This window comes from Zootoca vivipara, chromosome 5 (genome assembly GCF_963506605.1).
Source record: "Zootoca vivipara chromosome 5, rZooViv1.1, whole genome shotgun sequence".
Taxonomy (NCBI): domain Eukaryota; kingdom Metazoa; phylum Chordata; class Lepidosauria; order Squamata; family Lacertidae; genus Zootoca; species Zootoca vivipara.
In genome coordinates, this window is record NC_083280.1 from 24202663 (window position 1) to 24220315 (window position 17653).

Sequence of the window (17653 nt, forward strand, 5' to 3'; positions counted from 1 at the left end):
AAGATTGACCAATTCTGATTCAGTATAAGGCAACTTCCTAGATTCTTAAACACCATGGAAATTCCAGGGAATAAATGTTTGTGGCAACCTGAAAAACCTGAAGAACTGCATGGTACAGACCAATGATTAAATAATCAAAACGTGTACTCTCAATTCTTATGATCAATTTTCCTAAACATCTTTGGAGTCTCACTAAATCAGTCAGACGTTGCCCACTTTGAGTTGTAGCCAACAATAGTTCTACTCAGAGAACTCATTGAAATTAATGGATCTAAATTAGTCGTATTCCGAGTAGAACCTAGCTGGATGCAACCCTTGGTTTTTGGCAGGAGAAAACTGGCAATTCCAGCTAATTGTCATATTGCAGCATGACAAGCTAAACTACTTGCCAGATCTGTCAAACAGTTTCACCCAACTGTGAAAATAAAATGACGGGAGTATTTTAAATGTTATCATCTGCCATTTCATGCCATCATGCTTGTTTTCAATATGTTCCTTTTCCTGGGTGATCTCAGCAATGTCTTTGACCTACAGAAGCTGTTCTGCTATCCTTATTTCCTTTCTGAATCTTCCATTATACAGATGGGCTAAAAATGATTGTCCCTAAAATGGGCTATGTCCACACACACACTCCTCCTGCTACCGTATTAAAGTCTGCTATGCAGCATACAAGACATGTTAGCAATTCTAAGGTTCAGGAAGTTTTCTGTGAAACTTGGGATGTCTAAAACCCTTGTTTGGATGAACTTTTGAGGATCTGGTTTTTTTTTTAAATCCACTAAATAACAATGAATTAAATACTATAAAGATGAACTACCTTTCAAAAGTTCCACCAGGAAGAAATACTACTATGTATTGCTGCTTGTTTGATTTCCCAAGATTTCAGTTCTTTTTTTGTTCAATGTGCTCTTAGCGATAGGCAGGAGAGGAGCCTTGCCAATAACTCCTGTTCCTCTACATGGCTTAACCTTCCCTTATAAAGGTAAAGGGACCCCTGACCATTAGGTCCAGTTGTGACCGACTCTGGGGTTGCGCGCTCATCTCGCATTATTGGCCGAGGGAGCCGGCGTATAGCTTCCAGGTCATGTGGCCAGCATGACAAAGCCGCTTCTGGCAAACCAGAGCAGCACATGGAAACGCCGTTTACCTTCCCGCTGTAGCGGTCCCTATTTATCTACTTGCATTTTGACGTGCTTTTGAACTGCTAGGTTGCCAGGAGCTGGGACCAAGCAACGGGAGCTCACCCCGTCACAGGGATTCGAACCGCCGACCTTCTGATCAGCAAGCCCTAGGCTCAGTGATTTAACTACAGCGCCACCTGGGTCCAACCTTCCCATATACTTACCCCTAAAGTCATTCCCCTCCACACTATTCTCATCCAGGGGTAGATACACAAATTCTTCATACACTAAGCTGTGATGAAAATGGTAGCATTTGCATGCTTAGAAATCCAGCAGATTTCAAACACTCCAGATCGCCATAATTATTCGTAGAGGTTGTCAATCACTACTATGATGGCTTTGATATGAATGTCAGTTGGCAATACACAGCAACAGACCAAATATAGTTAAACCATTGTGGCTTCCTGTAATTTGTCCCTGAATTCACAAAATTGGTAATTTCTGACACACACACACACACACCTTTGGCAAGCCAGACTTGGCCCACATGTCTTGTTGCCTATCCAGAACTAAATAACTCACCCATAAAATTATAAAGTTGCTTCACTGTGGTCATTTTATGCTGTCCAGAATGCAGAAGCCATTATAGTTCAGTTCCTAAGGCTCTATACCAGGCACCCCCAAACTGCGGCCCTCCAGATGTTTTGGCCTACAACTCCCATGATCCCTAGCTAACAGGACCAGTGGTAGGGGAAGATGGGAACTGTAGTCCAAAACATCTGGAGGGCCAAAGTTTGGGAATGCCTGCTCTATACCATATATACACACTACTCTATATACTACCACAGCTATGGGCCCTTGTTAGGGGAATAGACCACTGAAGTATTAAGCAAAGTCATAGAGATATATTTTGTAGGCCATGGGTTTAGTTGGCTTGTTAAAGCATTATAATCACCATCTTGGCTTGCAGGAATGAAGTGCAGGCTTTTCAAGAGACTTCCTCTTTGGCCAATACATTTTAAGTATATCTGTTTACTGAAATAGTGCCCGAATTAACGTTTAAGAAGGGGAAAATAGTACACTCTCCAGGGCTTGGTCACATAGATCACTGGGTGGCAACACAGTGCAACATCATCACTTTGTGTTGTGGTCAACTGGGAATAACGCTTGCCAGTTCTGCAAGGCCAATTTAAGTAATACACTGCAAGAGACACACAATCGTCATACAGTATTCTTTTCCCTAAGAAATGCAGCAGACTACAGGGAGTTTATTGGTGCTATTTTATGAGACGTCTGTGTCCTACTAAAGCCAGAGTGTGCTTGGGTGGTCTTCGGTATTATAAACAAGGGCAATGTTGTACCACAGAAATGCATCGGGACATTTGCTGGTGATGATCCACATTCAAACACTTTAACGGGAGCATTTGCAACAGCATGGTGGTGTAAAATGCATAACAAGATTCCATTTTATACCCCCAAGAGCTAGTAAAGTGAAAGACTACGTTAAGTTGCGAAGCAGTCTTGGTTTAGTACTTTGCAAAACGAAACCTTGTTCTTGCATGAAAACTAAGAAGAGCGTGAAGTTGGGTGGAATCCAATGAGAATCATTCCACTGACAGAAGGCATCTGCAATGGGACAGGGAGGCAACTTTTGAAAATTCCTTCTGCCCCCTGCAGCTGCCCCCCCCCCAATAAAAATCTGCTCTGGGGAGAGGTTGCCAAAAATTGCCTCCCCTTCCATTCTGTTGACAGCTGCCTTCTGTCAGTGGAGACACCCATTGGATTCCACCCATTCTACACTAATTACCTTAAAAGCCTATGCAGCCCTATAGGTGACTCTCTTCTATATCCCTTAAAATAAAAATTTAGCTTATGACTAGATTCACACTAAACTTCAAACCACCCGCTCTATGTTTCAGAATCGTGCAGTGGTAATCGGCTTTGGTTTAAGTGACGCTTTGTATGTCCCTAAAATCACTTTGATATCCTGCATTTTAGCAGGGAAGTATTTAGGACCACATTGGGGAAAAGGTGTAGGTGACTGTTATCCATAGTATACTTTCTCTCTAAAATGAGGTTTCAGCTTGTGCGAACCAGGCATAAAATCATAAACTATGAAGGATAAAGTTGAAACACTAATTCCAGTTACTTTGCTGAGGAAAAGTTGGTCCTCGGCCAAACAGACTAAGAAAACAGGCAGCACAATCCTATGTGTGTTCATTCAGAAATAAATCCACTACATTCAAGGGATTTACTCCCATGTAAGCATGTCTAGGATTGCAGCCTTGGTGTGCTTCATTTGCTCTTTTCAAGCTAACTCTAATCACTGACCTAAGCCCTTGTCACATTCTGAACACATGCAGAGGCAAATCTTTCAACAAAACTGCAGTTTAATTTCAGAAAGTGTTAAAATATACTGTACATCAACTTCTGACATACTACGTTAGTATACACAAATGGTCTCTTGAAACTGTATTTATGAAATGTACATTTTAATTTAAATACTCAGTATACACTGCACTTAATCTGCATGTTGCATTTATTAAATACATTAAAATCTGCAATGTAACAAAACGTTTTCTGCATACGAAATTCAGAACACCATTTTAAATGAACAAAAGATGGCTCACTTCATTTTTTCAAACTAGTGTGTAACACACCAGCTCAGCTCCACCAACACTAGCTGTTCTTTCTTTTTTTATTTGACATTGTTCACAGACTATTACATATCACAATAAGAGTGCTGGATAAAACATGAGGTACGAAAGTGGTTCAAAGATTATAGGTCATGCAGATCATGCTAGACAGCAAAGAAAAATGTGAATGAGAACACTAAATAAAAATACATAAAGAATGTGCATTATAAAATAAAAACTCAATTACACAGCTTTGCTTCTTTGGTTACAAAGTAGGTTGAACAATTTCACAGCTTTTTATTCCCACCCAAAAAATAATAATAATCATACGAAATGTCAAAAAGCAGAGGAATCATGGCAATTTCTCTATTAGAAAGTAGAAACAGAAATGAGCAAAGTTTTCTTCATCAAAATAGCCCATCAATTATCTCACAATGACTGGCGACTACCTGTACAGACGCACTATGGTCTTCATACTTACAATATACAAAAATTTACATTCAAGCTGGGTCTTAACTACTGAAAATAAATACCAAAAGGTAAATTGCCATTAGTGTTAGAAATATGCCAGGATTCTTTTGTTCAATTATTGCCTAAACATTTTATCTATTAAACTCAATCCTGCCTATATCAATTTTTACTGATACTTACATTTATTTATTTTTAAAAAATTAAAAGTTCTGTGACATTGTTCATGTACATTATGAATAGCAGCCCTGTAATAAATAAAAACACAAATAAATGAAACTAATGTAGGCAAATGTTACTTATAATTGAAAGAACAGTGGCTCTAAAGATGAGTTTGTTGCTATGTGAAAAAGCAAGGCTCAAAGTAATCCATGAGTAATGGAAACCTTGAAGAGCCTCGCCAAAGCTCTTAAAGACCCCACTCATGTGCACCAAATAAATGCAGACTTTTGCATTATAACTCCTTCTATCATTTCCCTTTTGCACTGATGGCATAATTGAACACCAACTGTGCTGCATGACATCTCAGTGAGGGAAAGCTCTTGTAGAATGATTGTCTAATACTGAAAAGGCCAAAACACACAACTGAAGCATGGCTACTTGCTTTCATATAAAGTGGAAAGAACACCAGTGGCACACAAGGACAGATTGCTTTCAGTTTCTTAATGAGGCAAGAAAGCTTTATGCTGAGGAGACATTCGGCTGCTGCGGAGGTTGCGTTGGCTGTACTATCACTGTTTGCTGTTGAGAAGTGCTACTGGGGTTGGCCTGTTGGGTTGAGAGCTGGGATAACTGATCGTTGTTTGAGAGAGATTTTAACAGTGCATTTTCCCGTTCAAGTAAAGAGTTTCTTTCGACTAATTCTTTTATTTGTTCCTTCAGTACTTCCACTTCTTCTCTGACTGCGTACATCAAATGGCTTTTCACCAGATCCTGCAAACGGCAAATTAGTCGTTAGATTAATTTCTATAAACAGACTTTTACTTTGCCCAAATTCTTGGGCGTAACTTCATTAACTTCATTAACAGTTAAATTTGGATCCTAGCACCACAAGTTAAATAGAAATATCTAGAAACCAAAATACACAGGATTAACTCCCCAGCATTGAATTCACTTGCTGTATTATTGCCAACTTCCAAAGCACTCAAAAAACACCAATGCTACATGTCTTATATGTTGCTTTCAGGAAGGTAACCTAAATACAGAGATTTCTTACTCTCAAAAAGCTTCATAGTTATTTTTACAGAAACTATTCTTGTATGTATGATTAAGTGATTCTGTGTGCTTCTGAAGTAACCCCCAAGTTTGCCATACTGCTTAGCTTTGAATTCTGTACATTCTTTTTGATTACGCACAAACAAAATCTTTGTCTACTCTTGTTTGCAGCAGTGACACTGAGGCTAACAGAGCTGGTACTCTGGAAACTAATCCACTTGCACCACAGGGATCCCCAACAGCTCTCCATCACATGACCATGAATACCGATTAAAAATATGGGGCTCGCTAGACTTGTCCAACTTGAACCGACGCGTTTTGTGGCAACACTTTTCTTATCAGAAAACCCATGGAAAGACTGGAGGATCACATTCCCCTGGATGAACCTGCCCATTCAGTTCCATCTTCAGAGAGCCTGTTCCTGCCTTTTAGAGATTAAGTAGGTGGCAACTGATCACAGGGCATTTTTCACTGGCAGGGCTCAATCTTTACAACACTCTCCTGAGAGCAGCCCACTTAGCATCTATTTTTCTGCCTTTCACATATTAGGGGAAGGCACTCCATTTCCTGAGCTTTTTGCAGCAGCTGCTTTTTTACTTTTTCATTATGACTAAGCTAGTAAGAACAAACCAGTTTTACCATTCCTACAGTGATCTGATGTACATTTATGAGGAAAGGCAGGTTATAAAATGTTTTCAATAAAGAATTTCAAGCAACTTGGAGATGAAGCTGTTCCCAGCGCCCAAAAGTAACTTCGCATAACTGATGGGAGCCAACACAACAGGAAACAGCACATTAGTTTGGAATATTCAAGTCGACTACTGACTTTGGCATTTTATGGAATAGAATAATGCATTCGGACCAATATTCGCTTAGACTCAGGGTAGAAACAAACACTGTTTTCTGTCCATATTTGCCTATTTTTTTCAGTAGAATTCGTTCTCCCTTCCTTTTTTTTCTCCAAAACTGGATGGCTGGAAAGCATGCAGATGTAACAGCTCTTCCTCTGGCTCCCAAGCCTTTTGTAAACTAAAATCTTTACACGTGCTATTATTTTAAATGTCTGGATGCAGTACTGAGCAGGCCCGAGAAGGGGGGGAGCGGCAGTCAGGCCTGGGCCTCAGAGGGCTAATCCAGTCAGGGAGCCCAGCCAGGAGCCAGCTGCTTTTTTTGTCTGAGTATAAAACTTTATTCTAACAATACTCCCAGGCCTCAGACAAGGTCTATTCAGGCCTGGTACTGAAGTAATGGCCAACATGTCAAAGATTCTGGATAGCAAAGCAACGCTTTTGGTCATACCAAATAATGATGTGCTAAAGTAACGGCAGTCCTACTAGAGAATTAGCATTGTCTTGGTGTAAGCTAAAACTTTCGGACCTGGGTATGATGTACATTAACTTCACTGTAGTAATACATCGGTTTACACATGGATTCACCCACCCCCCGAAAGCGCATGAACACATTTGGAATGGCACTACATGAATGCCCAGATGCTTCTTTGGTGCTTCTTTGCTCATAATAGAATTGCATAAATGGCATGGCACAAGGACATAGTGCAGGCAAGCAGCAGGCTGAAGCCTAACATGTTCATGCCATACATGAGATCATATTATTATCATGTAAACTGGTGTTTTCCACCTATATGGAGTCCTCAACAGACAAACAATTGCTTGTGTTTGCTTTATCATTTTCTATCTTTAACATTTCTTCCTGATATGGCCTTACAATCCATCAATATAGGTTATACAAAAATGACGACAGCAGACTACAAACCCAGCGCTCTTTAAGAATTAAACAGTTCAGTTCTCTACTTACCATCGCCTGTTCTATTTTGTTGTCAATGGCTACAACACTCGCACCAGATGCACTGTTTAAAAGAAAAGACAAAACACAGGTACATGAACTCCAGTGACCTCTGGAATGTTGTTCAGCAAAACTGATTGCAAGGCAAACGCTCCTTGTGCATTTTATTATGGTTTCCCACAACAACAAAAATGTGTGTGTATATATATGTGTGTGTGTATATATATATATATATATACACACACACACACATATATATATATGTATATGTATATGTATATATAGATAGAGAGAGAGAGAGAGAGAGAGAGAGAGAGAGAGAGAGAGAGAGAGAGAGCTTTTCAGTGCTCAAACTGCTTCTTATGTATCTCAGCAATAATTACAAACCTTTAAGGATGGTCAGTCGGATCTCCATATACTCAGGAACAAGATGGAAAAGAATTGTATCCTCAGATCATAAAGATTCAATTCCAGAGAAAGTTAGACATATTTAAGTCCCATCAAAATCAATGGGTGTTAAGCATTTAAGTGCTTTCAATGGGACTTAAACATGGCTATTTCTTGCCAGAATGGGCCCAAGGTGTATCTACACAAACTGTGGCCCTTGTTTAAGCAGTGAATAGGCCTCTCTAGAGAGTACAATGAGATAGTGATGTCATTATCCTATTGGTTGTCATGGTTTGCTACCCTGAGCACCCTTTTTGTGTAACTTAATAGTTCACAATTATAACCAAGTCAACCGCTTTGCTGCTTCTGTGTGTGTTAAAGTGGCATTTGGATGCAAGTTTGTTTTGTCCACTGTGACAGCCAGTATATACAGATTACCTAGATATTATCTAATATGACGGAAAGCCAACATTTATGTCTTAATTAAAACGATACTATAAGCAAGATGTACTGTAATTTAGACACCTCCAACAAGTTGTGGAACACAGAAAAATGAGACCAACTTTGTTGGGCTTTTTTTTTTTGGAAGCTACTGGCTGTTTGTATTTCAACTTTTTTCCAGTATAACACTGAATGGGTCACAACTGTTGACCTGGAGCATGTGCTAAAACTTAAAACATGTAGTTCCCAAGAGATTAGAGATCAGCTTGAATAGAGGACTCTTGAATCCATTTCAAGATGCTCAGTGTGTTGGCCCAATGAGGAGCTTTCTTCAAAAGTCCAATGCGGCCTAGTTTTGTAAGCAGGAGATGCCATACCATCAACAGCACAACAGGAATTTAATTGACCAGAGACCCTGTGCTCACATTTATTTTAAGTTTAAAAATAAATAAATAATTCTGTGCCACTATTCTGGACAAATTGGCTTATAACATTGTGACTAAGCCTACACGCGTTAAATTAGAGGTGCATCATCCTGGCCCTTACTGATGAAAATAAATGAAAGTGTACATTTCTGTAATTAGAAGAGGATTTGCAACTTACTATTTTAAACGAGTATTTCTACTTTCTGACCTCTGCATAAATAAAATAGGCTACATGTATGCATTAGGCAAGTGGAAGAACTGCTAGGTATCACAGATTTCCCCTGACCTCTGCAGTCCCCCGCCCAGCTGCTCCTAGGTCCTCCTGAACATTATGGGATGTGGTGCAGAGGGCTGCCATGAAAGATCAGTGAAGATTGGATGGGGAGATCAGTGAAACTGTGTGCCCTTCCTTGCAAGAGGAGAAGTGTTTCTACTTGCCAACTAAGAAATTTTATCTTAAGCATTCAGTAAAGTGATTTGCAATTCAATAACTGCAAATTTTAAATTTTAAAGCTCAGGTTTACCATGGAGAGAAATTCATTTTGCCGTATTTTAAAATATGGCATTTTGTATTCAGCAGCAGAGAACTCAAACAAGTTTTATCTACTTGTCATTTCTGACATCCACCCTACTTTTCCCTGCTGAAAAAGTTTACATGTGATTACTCCTTTTTCATAATCCAGCATTCAAGCAGAAGACAAATTTAAATGCTCATAATTGGATTATATGTTATTACAAACCCTGCCCCAATATTGAGAACTTGTTTCTATTTTCAAATGATGCCACTGCAGCACCAGAGGTCAACTTCAAATGTGGAATATTGCTTAGTTCAGAACATATTTAATATGTTATGTAGAAATACTCATTTTGTGTATTGCAAGAAAAACAAGTTTACTACATTTAAGTAATGACTACTTAATATATTGATTTGTATTGTACCACACAACTTCTAACACCAGTTTCTTGACCATTTTATTAATGTACACTTAATAATGTATTTCAAATAAAAGGGGGGGGGAAGCAACAAGACAAGACAGGTTGCTACTTACAAAGTTTTACTAAACAACCTTCATAAAATGTTTAAAAGGAAGTAATTAAACAGGGATAACTAGAGTCCAACTCTGAGAAAAGAAGCAAGGACTCTAAGTTTTAAAGGTTTATATGTGTCCTATAGCCTAATCTAAAAAATGCACTTCTACATGGAGACACACCTGCTATTCATGCAGGGCTGTTTCACCCCTCATTCTAGAATACTGTTTGAGGAAAAGTCTGGCTATGGTCAAAGCCTCTACCTTTGGACTAGCTAGCCCTTACAGAAGAAGCATAAGAACTATTCTAAACCTATCTATCTGTCTTCCAGTCACAGCACTCCAATCAAGCTCTATCATTTGAAAATAGTTGTTTTTTTTCAGTTTGGCCTTTCTTAAAGCCTATTAAAAGTGGTTATTCCAACTAGAAATGCCAGCATTAGCTAGCAGTAAATGGTTTTCAGTGAATGTAGGAACCGATACCAGCCATTTTGTACTATTTGAGAGTTAAACTAGATAGCAAACCAAAGAAATGCATTTCCAATAAGAGCACCATCTCAAAAAGCTGCTCTTAACATTCTCAACTATTTCAAAAGCAGTCTGCCTTCCGCACTGGGACAGAACAGCGTACAAGACACGCAAGTCTGAAACACAAATGACTACAGGTAGTTGTGTGGTTCTTTGATCCTAGCCAACCTTTCAAGGCAGAACACAATTACAGTATGAACAGCTAGCTTCCTTGTTCCAACTTACCTCAAAAGTGAAAAATAAGTGTACATCAGAAATTAATTTCACCTTTTCTATGTAATGTTTTCCTGAAACATTTAAATGTTTATTGTAATAAATGCGAGGAACACTGAAATTAGTCTTCCTTGGATATTCAAAAATGAGTGAATTTAAAAGATCACCTGTATGATTTTAGAATTAGTGTGCAATGTTTACTTATGTTGAAAGATGAAACAAAAATCAATTTTGTATTATCATGTAGCAGTGTTCATAGATACGCAAAGTGCATATAGGAAACAGATGAACTATTTCAGTGGATGGAATAGTTTTACTTAAAAGTCCTATGTTTTCATCACAAAAGATGTGATTCTTGAAGAACCGATAACTATGTCCTTCCCTTTGAGTGGGACCATTATTCTAAACATGTATAAAACAAACTTTTCAGTAATATATACACTCAAATATTGCTGAAGAGCATACTGTTTAAATATCCATGTTTAAATATGGACTATTTTTAGGAGGCTAATTTAGGGGGCTAATTTGAATTTGGAAGCAAAATTAAGTTTTGCCTCCTTCAAAAGCAGACAAGAAAGGAAAGTTTGGCTGTTATGTTTGAGAGGTTTCATACCCTATTAAAAAGCAGCCTTTTAATATTTTGCATGTTTACATTTTCAAATAGTCTTCACACACCTTGCGTATCAAGAGAACATTCCTCAGATCTTCTATGGCCCTTACATTCTTGTTATTTTGTGTTTTTCAAAAAAAAATAGTTGGCACACTTAATAGGTACTGTAAGAAATGGGAGCTTTAATACTGAAAATGCGTTTTAGTTTTCCAGAGCCCTGCACAACCTTGACAAGGAAAACTGTGTTTACACACTAGTGCTGGAAGCCTCTGAGCCTAGGTGGGCAAACTGGAATGCCTGGTCTTAGAGGACAGTGTTGATACAGCTGGGGCAATGGAACCAGTGGGGCCCTGTTATCACTGGATATGGACTCTATAGGAAGGACAGAAGATGACTTAGCGGAGGTGGTGTTGCTCTTTATGTCAAAGAGGGCACTGAGTTCAAGAAAAAGAACTCTCAAAAGGGCAGACCCCTCCACATAATTGCTATAGGTGGTGATACCAAGAATAATATAGTTCTACGGGAATGCTAACAGCTCCCTAATCAAAATGTTCATGAAGATATTACAATGAAGAATGAAATCAAGGAAGCACCCAAAAGAGGAATTGTTGTACTAATGGCCGACTTCAACTAACCTCAGACAGACTGACTACACATGTTCCAGTCACAAAAAAGGCATAAGCATAAAATTTCTATTCTATTATTTTAAAATGAAACTCAGAGACTTAAACATATGAACATTGTAATCATAGATGATTTGGAAGGGTCATCTAGTCCAACCCCGTACAATGCAGGAATCTTAGCTAAAGCATCAATGACACTTGGCCATCCAACCTCTGCTTAGAAACCTCCAAGGGAGGAGAGTCCAGTTTAGAAACAAGTATAAAGCAACCTGAGACCTTAGGGTGAAGAGTAGGTAATAAATTTATAATAAATAATAATAACAACAACCTAAATAAACAAGTATTTATATCTAGGTATCCCAAATGAATGTGCCTTAGAACAGTTGGTCAAGGAACTGACCAGAAGGATGGTGACCCTTGACTTAGGTGGTGCCCAGCATAGCTGCCAAGTTATCCCTTTTTTAAAGGGAAATTCCCTTATGCTGAATAGGCTTCCTTGTGAGAAAAGGGAAAACTTGGCAGCTATGGTGCCCATAACCTGGTATAAGATATAAGTGGGAATAAGTGACCACATTGCTATTAAATTAAATACACATGTAAACAGCTAATTGTCCCCAAAATCCAACATGGTCACATTTCAAAAAAGTAAACCTCCCCAAAATAAGAATTGGTAAAAAGGAAGGCAAAGTCAAGAAGATTGAATCTTTCCAAATTGCTTGGGAGTTATTTAGAAACACAGCATTAGAAGCTCAACTGGAGCGCATATGGAGATTAGGCCTGGGAGATATATCAATATATCGTCCAACACTGGTTTGAAGTACACATTGTGATAATTGTTTCATAATATTTGAGCTGGCAATATATCACAAATCACAATGTGTGTAAGGGCTAAGCGACATCTGGGTTTCAACATCGCGGTAACTCACCAGCTAAACGTTGTTATCAGCAGCTAAACCTCACAACACCACCAACTAAACATCACAATATCACCAGCTAAACATTGCTATCTAGCACAATGACTAAAATAAGGATGGAATTATACATACGGGAACAGGACAACATCCTGGCAACTGCTACTACTTAGGGGTCTAAAATGGATAAATGACAATATTATCAATCACCACACACACAGTTTCATCAGCAAGCAAGTCAAAATGGCCTGCTAGGAGGCAGAATCAGCAGTAGCAGAAACAGCTTGCCATGACCACAATACGTGTTAGCAGTAGCGGCGACAGCCTGGCTGTGGCGGCAGAATCAGTGGTGGCCTGTGCATCCTCATGGTGGCAACTGGAGGGGCAGCAGTAGCAGTGGCACAAACAGTAGTGGTCTGCGAGTGATGACAGGGAGTGGTGGGGGCAGCCTGCGAGGACTCGCAGCAGCGAAGGGAAGCAGCAGCAGTAGCGGCCTGCGAGACCTTGCAATGGCGGCAGGTGGCCAAGGTAGCGGTGGCGGCTTGCAATGCCTCACGGCAGTGACAGGTAGTGGCAGTGGACTGCGAGGCCTCACAGTGGCAATGGGAATTGGCAGTAGTAACAGCATTGGCCTGAGATGCCTCGCAGTGGTGCCAGCATTTGGCAGCAGAAGCAGTGGTGGCCTGCGGGGGGACACATCACTGACAGGTGATGGCAGTAGCGGCATCCTGTGAGGCCTTGCAATAGCGAAGGGAGATGGCAATAGTAGTGGCAGCCTGCGAGACCTTGTGGCGACACAAGCAATGGGACCTGTGAGGCCTTCTGCCACTGTCGCCCACTGCTGTGGCAATGCTTCTGCTGCAAGCTGCTGGTTATTGTGCCCCTGCTGCCAGGCTGCTGCCGCTTCTGCCTACTAGCAGGCCTGCTGGCAGTCCCAGATTATTTGTATTCACTATGACTTATCACCATACTCTGGATTGTCCTGAATACCACCATTGGGTAGCCAAGCCCCATACCAAACGTCCTGATGGGCTGCATTTTGACTTGCTTGCTAAAGAAACTGAGTGAGCAGTGATTGATAATATTGTCATTTATCCACTTTAGACCCGTAAGTAGTAGCAGTTGCCAGGAGTCGCATTGTCCTGTTTGCCTCTGTGTAGTTCCTTTGTTATTTCAGATACTGTGATATATTGATATATCACGATGTTTAGCTGGCAATATATCGCGATATTGAAAACCAGTTATCGCCCAGCCCTAATGGAGATCAGGAAAGGTACCACAAGGATGAAGAAGATGCCGGCATGGTTAATTAGCAGAGTCAATAATGCAATTAGAAACAAGAATTTCTTTCAAAAAAGAATAAAAGAAGAATGCAAACTTTGGCAAAAGAAATGCAAGCTGACAAAAGGGATGCTTTAAAAAAGAATTTGAGGGGTACATTGGTAAAAACATAAAAAACATCAACATTAAAAGACAACATTAGTAGCAGTGGTGGTTGAACCCTGAAATGACAAGGTAGTCAGAGGTGTGGTAAAGCAGAAGATTGCAGAGAAACTAAATGAATTATTTACATCTTCCTGCCTGAACTAACTTGGGCAGGAAGGGAATGTGAGAAACTGAGGCAAAAAGTGGTAATGCGAAATGAAGTTCTAGACCTAACAGACAAAATAAAAAGACAAATTACAGGGTCCAAATAGCATTACCCAAGAGTTTTAAGTACTCAAATGTGAAACGAGATTTAAAAAAACAAACAAACATGTAACCCAGGCATGTCAAACCTGCGGCTCTCCAGATGTTTTGGCCTACAACTCCCATGATCCCTAGCTAGCAGGACCAGTGGTTGGGGAAGATGGGAATTGTAGTCCAAAACATCTGGAGGGCCGCAGGTTTGACATGCCTGATGTAACCTGTCTCTTACAACAGTCCCTGTATCTGAGGACTGCAAAGTGGCCAATGTTAACACCTATTTTTTAAAGAGAGACCTGGGAGGATCCTGGAAATTACAGGCTAGTTAGCTTAACAGCTGTCAAAGGAAAGCAGGTGGAAAGCTTTGTTAAAGATAAATAACCAGGCATGCAGAACAACAAACCTTGCTGAAGCAGCACAAGCATGGCTTCTGCAAGGATAAGCCTTGCCTCACTAACTTTTGTTCTTTGAGAGTGTCAACAAGCATATAGACCAGCTGACATAAAACCATCTAAGTACTGTACAAGATGTAGGCACCAGGTTGAGGAATGGGATGGAGTGCCCTATACAGAAGCCATTTTCGTAGAAAACAAAGCAATACTAAATTGGACAAATGTATTTCAAAGAGTATCCACCTCTTGGGAGGAAAATCTGAACCTAAATAACAAGTAAATTAAAAGTGAATTATTTAGCTTAGATTTGTACTCCACTATAAACTTGTGATGCTGAAGTTGTACCCTACTCCACCATTCCATAAGATATAGGATCAGATAGTAAACCTCAAAAATTATACTCAGGACTGGTACCAATGTTATAGCACCATGAACCTGTTTTTCAAGTATTATTTATCATCATTTGTACCTTTATACTACTATGCTGCTCTAATGTGTTAAGAGTTGATGTGACAGGAAGGTCACGAGGAGGGCTGCATGCGTCATAATTCTGCAGAAAGTGGTAGCAGGAACTGAATTCTGCTCTCTCCTCCCGAAGCAAATATCTAGCTTTACTGAGTGAATATATTCTTGAAAGTGTGTGAGTTTACTGTCTCCTGAAATCCTACAAACCAGAGCACTGACTATTTCCACTTATGGTGGGAGTGTCATTCAGTGGCAGCTTTGGGGGAGTTGGTGTTCTTAGAAATTTATTTGACAACAAAACAAGTAATGGCGCCAACTCCCTCAGTGGCATTATTGGGGATATGGAATATACCAGATGAAGATGGTTTTGATAAAGAATTTGATAAAGAATTGAAATTATATTTTTTGTTAGCTGTGGGGATGGCTATTTTAAGATAATGGAAATATTTAGAAGGGTTAAATAAGGATTTGTGGTTACGGTCAAATCTGGTCCATAACTACTGCTGGAAAATTAAGATATACTGGGGAATAAACAAAAGAAAAGAAAACGATTCATTTTTAACTACCTGGCAAAATTTTATTTTATATATAAACGATGAAAACGATTTTCAAATGCCCCCTGTGAAATATGCTACTATTTGGAATTCTTAGTAACTTTTCAGCTTCATGTGAGAATATCCTAAGACACCGAGGACAATATCCTGATTTTTATCAACAAAAAGGTGGACATGTTATTACCCTCCAATAAATAATGCTCATTTCCCCCAGAGATTGTGAAGGCAGAAGCCCAAAATTGTATCTTTTGTGTGTTTCATTTTTAAGCAATTTATTGTATTATCTTTATTTTTAAATTGAATAAATAAGAAGAAATGCCTTTTTAAAAAAACAGTCCTGGGAACAGGACTGCAGCATTATTTCTCCACCATGACTGGTAAAGGTGGAATACATTACGCAAAATAGCAAAAATGTCAGAATTATGCAAATTAAGAGGAATAATGCTTTTCTTATGCCTACGTGCATAATGTATTTCTCAGTACAGAAAACAGAGCCTTGTCCATGAGCTCTGGGGGAAGGAAGCCATTTGCTGCCCACCAGTTTTCTTCTGCTGCAGCAGCTGCTGGAAGTTAAGAGTCCCAAGCCAGTTGTACCTGGATGCAGAAAACACAGCGAGAACAGGCTTCGCCTTTTACCCCAGGCCCTGAGGGAGATTAAGAGGGCTCCAGTTGTGCTCCTCCTTGACCCAAGCAGCTGCCATTCTCCTCCAATACCTAGTCGGCTTACTCTGCACACACATACCAAAATGCACACATTTGTTTTAGCATTCATGACGTTATCTGTAGGAAGTACCGGTATAAGGACTTTGCTTTATGCTGGCCTAGTAAAGATTAGCCACCTTCCGCTTTGATCAGCTACCAGAAACACTTCACTTAGATCTGAGTGCCAAACCAATCCACTCCAGTTTCTGGAAACATAGTGTCCCTCACTAGACAAGAGTTGAGTGCAAAAATGATGATATGAATCACTATTGAAGATTTTATTCTCCATATCAGTTTACTGCCCCCAACTTGAAAGTTAAATTCTGTGAATAACCCTGAAAGGTTTCTGAATATACTGCAATAATCAAGAGCAATGAAAAAGCACATGTAATAAGAAGTGGAAAGCAAGAATGGGCAGATCATATCCTCATTCACCACTGAAAATGCTTTAACTGCAGTTTATAAAAGTAATGTTTTCCCTACTGCATGTAAATCACTTTGTTAAAGGGGTGGCATAAAAATGCATTAAGTATCACAAAATATCACTTTGGGGAAAGTGTACTAAATTCCACACTAATTGCCTAATAAGACACTCCACAGGCACTAGAGTAAGCTACTTTAGTGACAGGTATCTTAGGCAAATCACAGAACTGAGTTTTCAACATGCAGTGTACTGACAATTTAAGTCAACTGTTTTCTCAATGTTTGATTTAATTAAGAATGTGTTAACAAAAGAGTTGCACATGATATAAAACAGATTGAAATTTGATAACTGAATGCAAGTGTAATTTTTCATACAAAGCAATACTAATGAGCCCAAATGCATTTGTTACATGTAGGTATCTCAAATGCAAGGCTTGTAATTGATGTAGGGATTTCTTAAACCAAAAACAATTTTAAGTCACACAGTACCCGTAAGACTTCAGTCTGTACCTTTTGTGACTGTGGGCTATTCCAGAAGCTTCAGTAGCACCGTTTGCTGCACATTCTTTTTGTAGTTGAAAGTTCCTGCAGGAACTAAGAACGGCAGCAATGTCCTTATTTAATATGGGGACAAACTAAAATCAGAAAGCTGTCTTCAGAGAGCTGCTTTAAGTTGGTCTTCCAAACTACATTTGTAAAAGCAGTCTGGCAAAGATTCTGGCAAATTATTAATAAAATCTAAGTAAGATCAATGTGGTGATTTATTTTCAATTTATTAATTAGTTAAACTTATTTTTGGTCTCTATTTAGGGCTGTCAGTGACCCAAAGCTGCTGCCTCATTGCACTAGTAGCCTCCATGATTTTTAGTGCCAGTAACCAAATTAAAAACTTGGTTTTAATACAACTTGGAAAAAATAATGTTTAAGAAGTCTGCTTTCACATCACCTCCCCGATCTATTTTGAGTTATTTAAGATGGGGGAAGTCTCCTGAGACTAATGCACCTAGCAACAAGTGTTCAAG

General features: G+C 39.4%; 1 protein-coding gene across 5 annotated transcripts in view; it reads right to left on the minus strand.

The window, feature by feature from the left end:
• Nucleotides 1-813: 813 nt before the first annotated feature.
• The window catches only part of TSC22D2 (TSC22 domain family member 2), a 40419-nt gene continuing 23579 nt past the window's right edge, over nucleotides 814-17653 (minus strand). Inside the window, exons 3-6 of one of the 5 annotated variants that reach the window (XR_009557570.1) lie at nucleotides 12545-12586; nucleotides 7256-7307; nucleotides 1330-5158; nucleotides 814-968 (exon numbers count right to left, since the gene is read on the minus strand). Coding sequence is in view for 1 of the 5 variants with exons in the window: in XM_035132935.2 (XP_034988826.2) it covers nucleotides 4907-5158; nucleotides 7256-7307; nucleotides 12545-12586 (346 nt within the window). In the remaining 4 variants the exon portion in view is untranslated. Of the gene's footprint in view, nucleotides 969-1243; nucleotides 5159-7255; nucleotides 7308-12544; nucleotides 12587-17653 lie in introns of those variants that run through there. The other 4 variants (XR_009557571.1, XR_009557572.1, XM_035132935.2 and 1 more) reach the window with 4 other exon arrangements.